General features: G+C 46.1%; 1 protein-coding gene across 2 annotated transcripts in view; it reads left to right on the forward strand.

The window, feature by feature from the left end:
* Nucleotides 1-13,620, forward strand: part of MAP1B (microtubule associated protein 1B) — a 106,296-nt gene that overhangs the window by 72,722 nt on the left and 19,954 nt on the right. The window contains exons 1-3 of one of the 2 annotated variants that reach the window (XM_012462191.2): nt 3,258-3,379; nt 6,928-7,010; nt 9,753-9,893. In XM_012462191.2, the coding sequence (XP_012317614.2) occupies nt 9,762-9,893 (132 nt within the window). In that variant the 5' untranslated portion in view covers nt 3,258-3,379; nt 6,928-7,010; nt 9,753-9,761. Of the gene's footprint in view, nt 1-3,257; nt 3,380-6,927; nt 7,011-9,752; nt 9,894-13,620 lie in introns of those variants that run through there. The other variant, XM_012462190.3, reaches the window with a different exon arrangement.

Below are 13,620 nucleotides of genomic sequence, written 5' to 3' on the forward strand. Positions count from 1 at the left end.
TTTATTGCTGTGTTCTGGTGATGGACTCTCTGGTGATCAAAGGATTAGATTTTGTCAGTAACCACTTCTGTGTATTAGCCTTGCATTCAGTCATTTTTGGACCCAGGTGGGATGACACCTGGCACACAGGTGCTCCAACGTGTGCATGACCTTAAAACCAGATGCATGTCGAATTATGATTTGCCACCTTTTTGCTCATGTTCCCTGTTGCCTCTGAGACACCCAGCCTAGAAGAAGTTCTTTTCCAACCTCAGATTGAGACGTGCAAAAGTGGATGAATGTGAAAAGGTGAGCGAGTTGATTGGAGTCGTTAATTTGATGTGGAGGACCCCTGAGAAATCCAGCTCCCTCCAGGGCTAGGAGTTTTACTTCCCTGGAGACAGATTCTGTGTAATTTCCTGGTCACAGCTGGCTTTCTGTTTTCTGTGCTGATACTGTTGGTCTTTGGGGATCCATGGAATTAGAACCAAGTCTCCTAGCACCTTTGTTTTCTAAGGGCACCTCTGTGGCAGGGGTGAGGCTTCTGCATCTCACCGTGCCTTGCGATCATATCCTCCTCAGGGCTGAGGTGGGTTCTTGCTCCAGGGGAGCCAAGGGAGGCTTCTGTTAGACTGGATTGACTCCATCCTTCTCCTGGACCCTCTCCGGAGCTCTAAGCCAGGGTACCTGGGACGAGAGCGGCTCATGGTAGCTTCTCAGAGCATGGTTACTGGGTAGCCTCTGTTTACCCTTTACTCTTTCTTTCTGTTTTCCTTGCTTAGAAATGATGTAGTGGGATAGAGGGGCACAGGGAGAACCCCCCGGGGCTCTCAGGAACAGGCTTCTCTGCTGCTTGTGAGGCTTCCTTACTTGCTGGTACCTTTCCTCCCTCTGAAAAGGAAGTTTTGGAGATGTCTTCCTGCCAGGCCTCTGGGCCCCAACGTTAATTCCCAGGGATAGAGCGGACTCCTTTGAGGGGCTCTGGAAGAAAAGGTTCACTAGAAAACTCTGCTGCTCTAGGAGGCTTCCCTCCTGCCTCACCCTCTCCTGTTCTCTTCAAATCAACCCCACATTTGCTTTACCTGCCATGTGGGTTTCTGCAGAAAGGAGGCCTGGATATGATTTCACACCAAAATCTGCTATTAAAAGCTGCGGGGAGACCTGTTGGTTAGTTAATAATTCTTAGTTCCTGTACCAAGCACCTTTCATTTCTTGCTCTTATCCATTTGGCTAAATTTTAGCCTCAGTTGTGTTTTTTTTGTATATGGGGTTAGAGGTTAGAGGTTTCCTCTCAAAAAAATCCACTTTGGTGACAAGGTTGAGTTGAATAAATCTGACCGCTGTCATTTTCTCTTACTTCCCTTCCTCCCTCCCTTCCTTTTTTTCTTCCTCCCAACCTATCCTCCTTCCCTCCCTCCCTCCCTTGCTCCCTCCCTCCCTTCCTTGCTTTCTTCCTTCCTCCCCACCTCCCTCCTTCCCTCCCTCCTTCCTTCTAATGAAAACAGACTTTTTTATTTTTGATGACGGAGTCTCACTCTGTCACCCAGGCTGGAGTGCAGTGGCTCAATCTCAGCTCACTGCAACCACTGCCTCCTGGGTTCAAGCGATTCTCGTGCCTCATCCTGCTGAGTACCTGGGATTACAGGCATGCACCACCATGCCTGGCTAATTTTTGTGTTTTTAGTAGAGACAGGGTTTCATCATGTTGGCCAGGCTGGTCTCGAACTCCTGACCTCATGATCCGCCCTCCTCGGCCTCCCAAAGTGCTGGGATTACAGGCATGAGCCACCATGCCCGGCCTGAAAACAGACTTTAAAATCAATATATGTAGTGCTTGTGGTCTTTCTTGATCAACCAAACTTTACTTTTAGCTAAATTAACCCAATCCTTTTTTATCTCACACATTTTTTTCTCTAACTTCAGAATCTTCACATTGTAAGTTATTCCAGTGTCGCATCTGGGCAGGGGGCTGGAAGGGGTTGGTAGGTGAAGACAGGGCGGCAGCAGGAGCTGACAGAGCAGAGAGGCAGAGATGGGGGCAGGAGGGCTTTTCTCCTGGCTAAAGCCCCTGCCCCTGCCCTGCCCCTCAGTCCTGGTTACCAGTTGTTCAGGACCCTCCTCATCATTTCCCTTTCATACTGAGGAGAAATCAGAGGCTTTATTCTTCAATTACCATTTCTATTTCCTTCTTCCAAAACCAGGGTGAAGCCTCTGAGGGGTGTGGGGTGTGTGTGTGTGTGTGTGTGTGTGTGTGTGTGTGTGTGTGTTAGATGAATCCTAAATGCTGTGAATAGATCCCGCAAGTATCCTAGAAATTTACATACATAGAAAATAATATTCTGTTTTAAGAGATTTTAGAATCACCTGAATATAGTAAAACATAAGCTACTAAAAAAGCCCAACCTTAGAAGACACATAGGTTCAATTAATCTGTAGCATTTTCTAAAAGGAAGAAAATCCCAGCAATAACTGGAAACTACAGGCCTCCTTTTGAGTTCCAAACACAGCTTTGGGAGAGCACAAACAAAAGTCTCATTGTCTGCAAGGCCCCTGCTGCGTCGCGGGTCCCCAGACCGTCCTCTTTTGATTCTGAGGTGGCGCAGACCCCTTTTGTCACACGCAGTCTTCTCCACTGCCCCCGCCCCCCAACCCAGGTCGAGGCTTCACAATCATGCCGAGTTGTGGGGGAAGCCCTCAAAGCCTTTTTCTTATGAAGCAGTAAGTGACAATCATTCCAGGTCGAGCCCCCGCTTTTGCTGCCCTCAGATCGATGCCGAGGAAAGTTAACTATTCATGGGGCTGCCTAAGGGTTTCCCTGTGAGGTGTTGAAAGGAGAATGAAGATGACAATGGTGGGGAGAGAGACTGGAACCGGCTGCCTTTCTTTCCTGGGAACTTCTTTTCTGAAGCAACTGAATGAGACCTTTACAAGCCAGGGTGGTGGCCTCCCTTCAGAATGCCTGGCCCGTTTCCCAGTGTGAAACATTCCCCAAATATGCAACTTTGTGAGCATCTCAGCCGCCTGCGCTGAGAACCCGCCTGCCTGCCGCAGGAAAGCTGGCACCCACAGGGATGCCAGGGGTGGGGTGAGTCAGGGCCCCTCTCTCTGCCAGGCTTGGCCAGATGCTGGGGCGGCCCAGCCCCAGGTTACGTCGTCCCGGGAAAGAATCTGGCCAACAGTCTGGCTGTGACAAGAGCTAGAAGCTTCTCTCTCTTCCTTTAAATCCCCTCCTTTATTCAAATCCGATCCTATAAAAAGGCTTTTGTTGAAGGAGCAGCCATGGCATCTTGGTGCACGTCTGTGCCATTCCTCTCAATATTTCCAAAGATGGACAAAAGAGAACATCCTTAGTTGGATTCCTGGGCAAACTGGTCTGAAGATTGACTTGGAAGGAGTGGAGGTAAATGGCAGCTGTCACGTGGCATTTGTTTTGTTTGCAAGTAATGAAGCCAAAGAGGAAAGAAACTGCTGGTGGATGGTAAGAAGCCTCCTGCCAGGGGCCACCTCGGCAGCAGGCGAGCTCACTGTGTGTTTGGGGAAAGGCGTGCTGTAGAGGCAGGAGGTGGGCTGCGGTCGCCTGGACGTGGGTGTTGGAGGGTGCCGTTAGCAGGGCTGAGGCGTTGGTAGAATCATTTCAGAAAGAAGGGGGCTCTGATTTCATTACCATCAGGGGCAGAGGGAGCCCCTTCATGTACCTTCCTCAAGTCTACTTGTATGGATTCCTGCAGAATATACACATGATGACAGTCATACCCGGATATTGCGCTGCCTGAAACGCTTTGGGTGCTCACAACAAAATGTGACCAAATAAATGACTATTCCTTCTCCTTGGTCTGAAGCGTTTGCTTAATTTCATCTCAACCTAGTGCCTTTGAAGCTCTTGAAATCTTTGTTTCAAGGAGACCACTGAAGGAAAGACCTAGAAAGAGGACAGTTTCATGTGTTTTGCCAATTTTCATTTTATCATTTGCTTATTTAATTTGATTTTCTTTTGTTTTAGCTTTAAATGCACAGGGTTGTCAAAACCAAAAGCAACCAAAAAGCCAAAAAGCAATGTCCACTGAATGACAGTCTTTAGCATTCATAATAAATGAAATTTCTTTCCTGTGGTTTATTCTTCTTAAGCCTCAGTTCTTTGTCTGCTCAAACTGTGGGACTCTGTCCTGTTTTGGTATTTATTTTTAGGCTTTTGGAATAAGACATCACATATTTTCTCTCAATTTTAACTTCTTGTATGTGGGATATTCTGCCAGCCTTGCCTTTTTTGGCCAATATTCTTCTTCTAATATTTTCTGGTTTCTTGCTTTTGTAAGCTCATCTCTGATTTTATTCCTTTGGACCTTTCCCTAACTATCCCTTGGCATTTAGTGTCTGTGCCTCATCTGTTTTTCCAAATCCTAGTTCCAGTAGTCAACCCCATAAGGCAGTGAAGCAGAAGGACTCTAGATCCAGATGAGTGGGGTCCAAAGCCTGGCTTAACCACTCACTAGTTATGTGACTTTGGGGAGGTTAATTATTTTCTGTAGACTCATTGCTCTCAACAGTAATGGGGGATAATCATAGTACTTATGTCACAGAGCTCTTCTGGGGACCAAATGAAGCCTTGCGTGTGAAGTCTTAGAACAGTGCTTGACACCATTATTGTTCCGTTTAGGCTTCTATCTGGGATGTGGGATTTATTGGTAAATGTTAGCTGTTAGGAAAAGTAAGATGGTGGAGGAGAATGGGCTTGGTAACAGTGATGGTGGTAGGTAGTGAGTATTTCAACACGTTGCTGTTTCTGTAGTGCTTCTGATCCTTCCTCATTTAAAGGAAAAAGAGCCAGTGTATGCTGGACTGCTTTATGTTTTTTTATTTTCTAACTGCTTTATTGAGCTCTAGTTTTCGTACCACACAATTTACCCATTTATAGTATACTATGAATGTTTTTGGTCTATTATATTATTAATTATTTAAGTTGTGATGAAATATATATAAAATACAAAATTTGCCATTTTAGCTGTTTTAAAAATGTACAATTTGGTGTCATTAATTACATTCACAAGGTTGTATAACCAACACCTCTATTTTAAAAATTTTATTTATTTTTTGAGACAGTCTTGCTCTGTTACCCAGGCTTGGGTGCAATGGCATGTTCTTGGCTCACTGCAGCCTCGACCTTCTGGGCTTAGTTGATTCTCCTGCCTCAGCCTCCCATGTCGCTGGGGCCATAGGTGTGTGCCACCTCACCCAGCTAATTTTTTTATTTTTATGTTTTGTAGACATGGGGTCTCACTTTGTTGCCCAGGGTAGTTTTGACCTCCTGGGTTCAAGCAATCCTCCTGCCTCAGCCTCCCAAAGTGCTGGGATTATAGGCATGAGCTACTGCATCTGGTCTTCATCACTTCTATTTTAAAAACATTTTCATCACTCCAAACAGAAACTGTACCCACTAAACAATCACTCCTCATTCCCCTTCCCTTAGTTCCTGGTACCTTCTAATCTACTCTCTATGAACTTGCTTATTCTAGAGATTTCATAAGTGGGATCACCATATTTGTCCTTTTGTGTCTGGCTTATTTCATTTAGCATAATGTTTCCTAGGTTCATCCAAGTTTTGGTATTATCAGAACTTCATTCATTTTTATGGCTGAATAATATTCCATTGTATAGATATACCACATTTTACCCAATCATCCATATGGACATTTGGGTTGTCTCACCATTTGGCCATTGAGAACAGTGCTACAATGAACACTGGCATACAAGCATCTGTTCGGGTTCCCGCTTTCAATTCCGCATGGAAGTGGGATTTGCTGGGTCATGCAGTAATTCTATTTTAGCTTTTTGAAGAAATGCTGAACTGCTTTTCTGGAAAACAGTTGCTTTTGGTCACTCTCTCTTGTATTTCTCTCCTCTGGTGTCTGTCTCCCTCAGATTCTGTTCCATTTCCTCCAGTTGCCTGACTGTCACTGTACTTCCAAGTAGCAGACGTGTTTGTATCTACTCACAACCATGTGTCTCCCTCCCACATTTCAGAGGGAACACCCCCTTCCCTGTCCTTAGCAGCTGCCGGAGCATGTATCATCAACTCTAGCCACACATCCACCTGATCATTTCATCCCATTGTCCAGGGAGGGAGAGGCTTCATAGAAGGTCATGCACAGGTCTCTGTCCCCTTTGGCTGGAGGGCTGATTCAGCCACCAGATGACCCTAGGACCTGTGGTGGGGAGGGGGAAGTCAGGGATGTAAAGCTACAGCCCTGCAGGGTTTCAGCCCATCTTAGACAGGCGGTCATCACATGCAGTGCCTTGTTTTGTTGTTCTCCGTCCACTGTGCATATTTTTAGGGGGCACTTTGGCCACTCTGTTTCGTGGGAGGGTTGTTCTTCATTTTCCATTTGCTTACAGTGTCTCCAGTTTCCTATGAGCAAGTGAATTAATTAATGAATACTCCAGCAGACTGTAAGCCTGCCTCAGACAGCCATTCTCGTTGTTGGGCTAATTGTTAGCTGGGGTTTCTAGATGTCATTCATTTCACAATAAGGCTCCTAATTAATCTTGGTGCAGTTCTCACCAGAAGAAAGGCTGATATGGAGAAACATCCCCAATTACCATGAGAAAGGAAATGTCAAGAGCCCCGTTGAGTTTTCCTGGCACCCACCCTTGTCTCAGATGAAAAAAACCGCCATTACTGCAAGGAAGCTGCCTAGACCAACCCTGAAAACTGGAGAGTGTGAGAGCGGGAGGAGCCCCCGCCATGTAAACCCAGCTCCGAGAGGAACCTGCTGGTGGCTACACCCTCTTTTTTAATAGCACCAATTGTGTTTCCCAGGATGATGTAGAGAATCCCGGTGCTGTGTACCCCCTCGGAGGCAGAAATTCCTCTGCTGTCCCAGGAGCAGGCAGGGCAGTTTTCATCTGGAAAAGCTAAAGGTCTCCTCTTTTGTGTGTGTTTTGTGCCTGCAGGACAAAAGATCCTTCATCACCGAAGTGACATTTTAGAAACGGTGGTCCTGATCAACCCTTCCGATGAAGCAGTCAGCACCGAGGTAAGTATTCGGCTCTGCAGAATCTGGGACCGGGCCCCACACACTGGACAGGAACCCAGTGGATTAGAAGGGCTAGGCAAATTGGGGCAGGAGAGGGACACAACAGAGAGAAGTCCTGGGTTCAGAGCTCTTTCTTCACCCCCAGTAAGTGGCTGCTTCCCTGCATTGGTGCCACCCAGACTGCTCCTCCTGGTAAGGACAAAGTGGAAAACAATAGCTACAACTGTAAGATTTTGTCCAGGCAAGGGAGTATGGAATTTGGGGTATTTATGCGGGGTCGGGGCAGCGGGGAGGTGGGGAGTGCTGCCGGGATGGAGTCTGGTAGGGATGTATTAGGGGAAATAGACTGCAAGCCCTCAGGCCAGGACATACAGAACAAACCTGGAGAAGAATGGCATCTCGGATGCAAGCCCCATTCAGAGCTCTCTTGCACACTCCTGTGGAAAGACAGGATAGCACAGTGGTCAGGAGCATGGGCTGGCACCAGGTCGCCTGGGTTCATAATCTCACATCTGCCTCTTACTAGCTGGGGCCCTCAAGCAAGTTATTTACTGTCTTTGTTTCGGTTTGCACCTCTGTAAAATGGAGGTCATAATAGTTCCTACATTTAATGTGCATATTTAATGTTGTGCTTAGAAGTGCCCCATACTTAGAACAGAGCGTGGCACATAATGACTGAAATATACATATTAGCTGTGATTGTTATTATGACCACCATATGAAATTGTTGCTATAGTGAGTAACTGGGTATTTCGGAGCCCAGTGTGACAAGAACTTGGTTGAAGCAAAGAGCTCCTGGTCACCCAGGCCAGAGGAGTTATTACTCCACTTTCCACTTCCTTTATTACAGTTGAGTGCTTTTGAGACTGAGTTGCTTCTTGGACATTAAAGTAGCCAGAGTCCCTGGGAGCCTCCATTAACTGCAGTATCCCTTCTGCCCACGCTTTGAGCATCTCTGTGACTGTATCCTGTTTTTGTTAATGGAGCTATAATTCAAGGACCATAAAATCTATCCCTTTAAAGTATATAATTCAGTGGTTTTTAGTGTATTTACAAAGTTTTGCAACCATCACCACTATCTATTTCCAGAACATGTCCATCATGCCCCAAAAGCCCTGAGCTCATCAGCAGTTATTCTCCCTTCCTCCCCATGCTGACAACCACGAACCTGCCTGTCCTGATTTGCCAATTCTGGACATTTCATATAAATGTAATGATCTACTAGGTGGCCTTTTGTGTCTGGCTTATGTTCACCTCGTTGTGGCATGTGTCAGTACTGCATTGCTTTTCAGGGCTGAGCAATGCCATTGTATGGATAGCCCATATCTGTGGATCTATTCCTCAGTTGATGGACACTTGGGTTGCTTCCACTTTTTGGCTGTCGTGATGTCACCTGTTCTGACTTACTTCTGCCTGCTTTAGATCAGCAGGACCTCTGACAATCCATGCAGCTGCAAAGTTGAGGAAAGTGATGGGATAGCAATCTCTGTTACTAACAAATCAGGAAGTAATTACAACTTGAAAAAATCTGCAGAATTACAGCCTGGGCAACATGGGGAAACCCCATCTCTACCTAAAATACAAAACTTAGCCGGGCATGGTGGTGTGTGCCTGTGGTCCCAGCTACTCAAGAGGCTGAGGGGGAGGATCACTAAAGCCCAGGAGGCAGAGGTTGCAGTGAGCCTAGATGGTGCCACTGCACTCCAGCCTGAGTGACAGAGTGAGACTCTGTCTCAGAAAAAAAGCTGGAGAATGAATATAGGTCCAGGCAAACTGCCTGGAAGAGTTGTGAGAAAGGAAAAATAAGGAATTTTATAAAAGGAATTCAGGCTTGCCTGTGGAGCAGGCGGGGCTGAAACAATGACTTAGGTACATGTGTTTTTCCATGATTAGACTGTGGGGTGCCTGGGTAAGGGGTCATGGTCTGTTTACTTTTGTATCCTCCCCTCAGTGGTTAACACGATGCCTGGCAAATAGTATGTGCTGCACATTCATGAACCGGGCTCAGAACGGATACCTTGGTGCTTAGAGTGGTGTTTGCTGAAGGACAGCTGGCTTCCTGCCACTTAAAAGTTCACAGAGAGTTCTTTAGCGCAAACCATTTGCAATTCTCTCAAAGATTGCTATTTAGGGGCCGCCTTTTCTTTATCTTCAATGTCAAGCACCTTGCTGGTGCCATTGGGGACTACACTTGGAGCTGCGTGCTTGCTGCACACCTTGGAAGGGAAGAGATGCTGTTTGGGAGGGGCTGGTTTGGGACCCTGGTTTGGAGCCCTATTCTTCCTGAGGAGGCCACTGGGGAACCTGGACTGTACATGATGACTCAGCCTGTGAGGTATTTCCAAGTCTTCCCTGGTTTTGCAGACTACATGCTGCTAGCGGACATTTCCGAACAGCTGTGGAACAAATGATTACCAGCTGTGAAGACTGCTTTGAAAAAGAGGAGGAAACTAGGGGGAGAAAGTCAACTATCACTACTGTCTTAGTTGTAGAGAAACATTGAAAATGGCATTCATGGGCAAACTGATAACTACACTTTTTGGCTTTGTAGATGATCCTATAGCCAGGGATCCATTCAACCCTCCTGGTGCTCTTCTGGCCCCCAGGAGAAATTAGACCTTTGGGGAATGAATGCTTTTTGCTGGTAATAAACTCCCATGGCTGCAAAGGCTAGCCCTGTCCTGAAGGCGGGATGGCAGCCCTGCCCATGGCTCAGGGCCTACGCGCTGTGCTTTATTTCAGGTGCGCTTAATGATCACTGATGCTGCCCGACACAAGCTGCTCGTGCTGACCGGGCAGTGCTTTGAAAATACCGGAGAACTCATTCTCCAGTCCGGCTCTTTCTCCTTCCAGAACTTCATAGAGATTTTCACCGATCAAGAGGTAGGTTCATGTCTGAGAACGTCTGTGCTTCTAGTTGCTTGGTTGCCTTAGATTCCTCTCTGAGAGCACTGCGGGAGACAGAAGAAGGGGAGGAAACCTCACAGCTCTCCTGAAATAAGCAACACTGCGTGATCCAAAATACTTTAGTTCTATGGCTCATTGCCAAAAGAATTTAGAGCACTCATTTACAATTAATTGGAATCATTCTTAATGTGCCTGAGATATAGATGGGAGGGGCTGGAACAGTCAACACTTTACAGATGGTAAAAATGATGGAGAGACTTGAAATGTCAGCGCCCGAAAGAAAGCCTATGTTTCCTGTTTTCTGAAAGAATACTCCAAAGATATCTTGGGCTTTTGGCACCTCCTTTTCCAGGCCTAATTATTTCAGATTTCTTTTACTTTAATGCCTGGTCCCAATGTTTGAACTTGGGCTGTTTGAACAGCCCACAGAAGAGAGAGGGCTCTAGAAAAGGAGGCACATAGGAAAATGGGGCACGTCTGTCACTCAAGTAAAAGATGGCTAATGTAGCTGGACCGAAGCTGGATCATTCGTATTTCTAATGCATATCTTATTCAAAGATGACATATGTGACATATTGAAAGCTGTGTGAAATTAGTGGTATTTGGTAAAATGAGATCAACGATTTTGATGTGCTTATTTCTGCTTGGGAATTTATCCTGGCTGGGAAACTTTCCAAAGTAAAGCACCTTGTTCATGTAGCTTATCTGTTTATAGCAGTTACAGAAACAATTCAGACCCATCCCCATAGCAGGTAGGGGCCTGCCTGTGGCAGATAGCAGATTTCTACATGGAGGGACTGAGGGGTGCTCTGGTAAGAAGAGTTACCATGTCTGTTTAGAACTGTCTTCCTGAGATGGTGGCTTGTCTGTCTCATGTGTACTGTGAAGGGCCACGTGTCCTTCTGCATTTAATCTTCCTTAGCCCTGTGGTTCACAGAGAGCTCTGTTTATACTTTTCATCACTGGCAAGAACCGTAAGCACACTGCCCAACTTCATCTGACTCACCTGGAGGCTTCTTTAAAAACACTGATCAGGCCAGGCACGGTGGCTCATGCCTGTAATCCCAGCACTTTGGGAGGCCGAGGCGGGTGGATCATGAGGTCAGGAGTTTGAGACCAGCCTGGCGAATATGATGAAACCCCGTCTCTACTACAAATACAAAAAATTAGTTGGGCGTGGTGGGGTGCACCTGTAGTCCCAGCTGCTTGGGAGGCTCAGGCAGGAGAATTGCTTGAACCCGAGAGGCAGAGGTTACAGTGAGCCAAGATCGTGCCGCTGTACTCGAGCCTGAGTGACAGAGTGAGAATCTGCCTCAAAAAACAAAAAACAGACAAACCACTGAACGGATGGCATAATAATGGTCAGTCTCCAGCCACTGGGGAGGGGAGAATGCAAAACCGTGAAAAGGAACATTTTGAAGCCCCAGTTCTCAGAAGGTGTGGCGTCATCTGCATCTTGAAACACACCAGGACGGGATCCCCCAGGCAGGCAGCTCTTTTCTCAGAGGCTTCAGGGCTCACTTACAGTTGGTGCCTCTTTACCACTTCAAAATGCAAGCTTTGGCCCTGTCTTCCTCTGAAGCCACTAGAGTTTACACTCCATGTATCTCATTCATCTCAGTATCCATTGCACCTGCACATACTGAAGGCCTAATAAACCACTGTTCGATTGCATTGAAATTTCAAAGCTAGGACTACAATTCTCACTCTGCCTACTGTCCTGAAGTTGTTGTTTGATCACTAAAATGTCAGAATCTTTTGCAAGGTTATGTCCCCATGTGCTTGTTGTACCCAGAGGCAGGTGGGCATTTGTTTAGTAGCTCTGGGGTCACACATATTAGCATCTTGCCTCAGGGAAGAGAGAAAGCTACAGAAGGCCTGAAGTGGCCCAGTGACATGGTGAGCAGTTAAGAATCCTGCTTGTAGCTCATTTCCCTGTACATGGGCACCTTCCCACATTCCTATGCAGTTCTGTAGTTATTTTCTAGTGGTTGGTTTCTACCCAAGTCATTGGTTTGTCTTTTGTGCTGAAAAACCAAACAAAGGAAATATGTAAAGAAAAGTGTTTGTTAGGCCGGGCGCGGTGGCTCAAGCCTGTAATCCCAGCACTTTGGGAGGCCGAGGCGGGTGGATCATGAGGTCAAGAGATCGAGACCATCCTGGTCAACATGGTGAAACCCCGTCTCTACTAACACAAAAAATTAGCTGGGCATGGTGGCTCATGCCTGTAATCCCAGCTACTCAGGAGGCTGAGGCAGGAGAATTGCCTGAACCCAGGAGGCGGAGGTTGCGGTGAGCCGAGATCGCGCCATTGCACTCCAGCCTGGGTAACGAGCGAAACTCCGTCTCAAAAAAAAAAAAAAAAAGTGTTTGTTGTGCTTAGATTTTAAATAAGGAAGTAACATGATTCAGCATATTTGCATCTCAAATAATATCTCTCTTCCCCTTCTTTAAATAAGGTTGTTATGAATATTGCTGCTTCATCATTTTTACTAGATTGTGGAAGCAAAATTTTAGCACCATGGAATGTGCATGTATCAGATTTTGCCACTAATTACAGAAGAAAAAAATTGCCCTAACTGAAGAACTCGAGTTCCACGGAAGGGCAGAATCAAATGTGTGTCCTCCAGAACCTACCCCAGTGATTATAAACCCCGGGCAGATTATAAACCCCAGGGTTTATAATCATTGGGGTAGGTTCTGGAGGACACACATTTTCATTATACTCAGGCAGGTATCATTACAGTCAGAGACTATGTCATATTCTCTTCTGCCACCCACAACCTCCCTTTGCTGGTACTTTGGAGAAATGAATCGTTAATATATATGGGAAAGGATATCTAGGATTTTCTCTAACAGACTAGATCAGTGGTGTCCGTGTGGTGGGAGAAGGCAAGGGAAGAGGAAGGACATTGGGTCAAATCACTCTTCCTCCTGCCCCAACCAAAGCAACTCGACCTCTATCTGTTTTACATTGTGGACTTTGAAGAAGGGATGCCACAGCTGAAGTGAATTGAAAATCACTGGCCTGGACCAGTGGTTATCAGCCTTGTGGAGCTAGGGTTGAGTAACTGATTAACAAACAGACCTTGAAGACCACGTGGCAGCTCTGTTCCTTTTATCCAGTCCTTGAAACATACTAGTTAACTCCAGGGAAACCAAAACCACAATTTGGGACAAACAAAAATGATACATTTTAAAAAAATACAAGAACAGCTAAAAATAAATGGACTGAAAAAATAGAACTATCAGTACACTTTGAGCTTCAGGGTTTGGAGTCTTAATCACCTGAGATCAACTAACAAAACCAGAACTACAGATGGTACAATTGTCTGGCTAACCCCACTCCTCCCCGAAATCCAGGGATGGTGAAATCATCATCTCCTGGGGGCATTTTTTCAGTCTCTGTGTTGGCAAGTGTTACCTTATTTGTCTCATTGTATCTTCAAGGAAGGAATGTGATCCCTTTCCCACCTACAGTGTCTTAGATACCCTTCACCAACACTGCCAGTTTTTTCCCTTTCAGATTAATCATCTTCACTTTTACCCACAGTTCTTCATAACCCTGCTCACTGTCCTTCAAACTTGTTCCTCTGTCAAGAAAGGGAGATGAAGACCAGGTGCCATGGCCCATGCCTGTAATCCCAGTACTTTGGGAGGCGAAAGTGGGAGGATCACTTGAAGCCAGAAGTTCTAGGCTGCA

Source organism: Aotus nancymaae, unplaced genomic scaffold (genome assembly GCF_030222135.1).
Source record: "Aotus nancymaae isolate 86718 unplaced genomic scaffold, 86718_ANA_hifiasm-v0.15.2.pri h1tg000014l, whole genome shotgun sequence".
Taxonomy (NCBI): Eukaryota; Metazoa; Chordata; class Mammalia; order Primates; family Aotidae; genus Aotus; species Aotus nancymaae.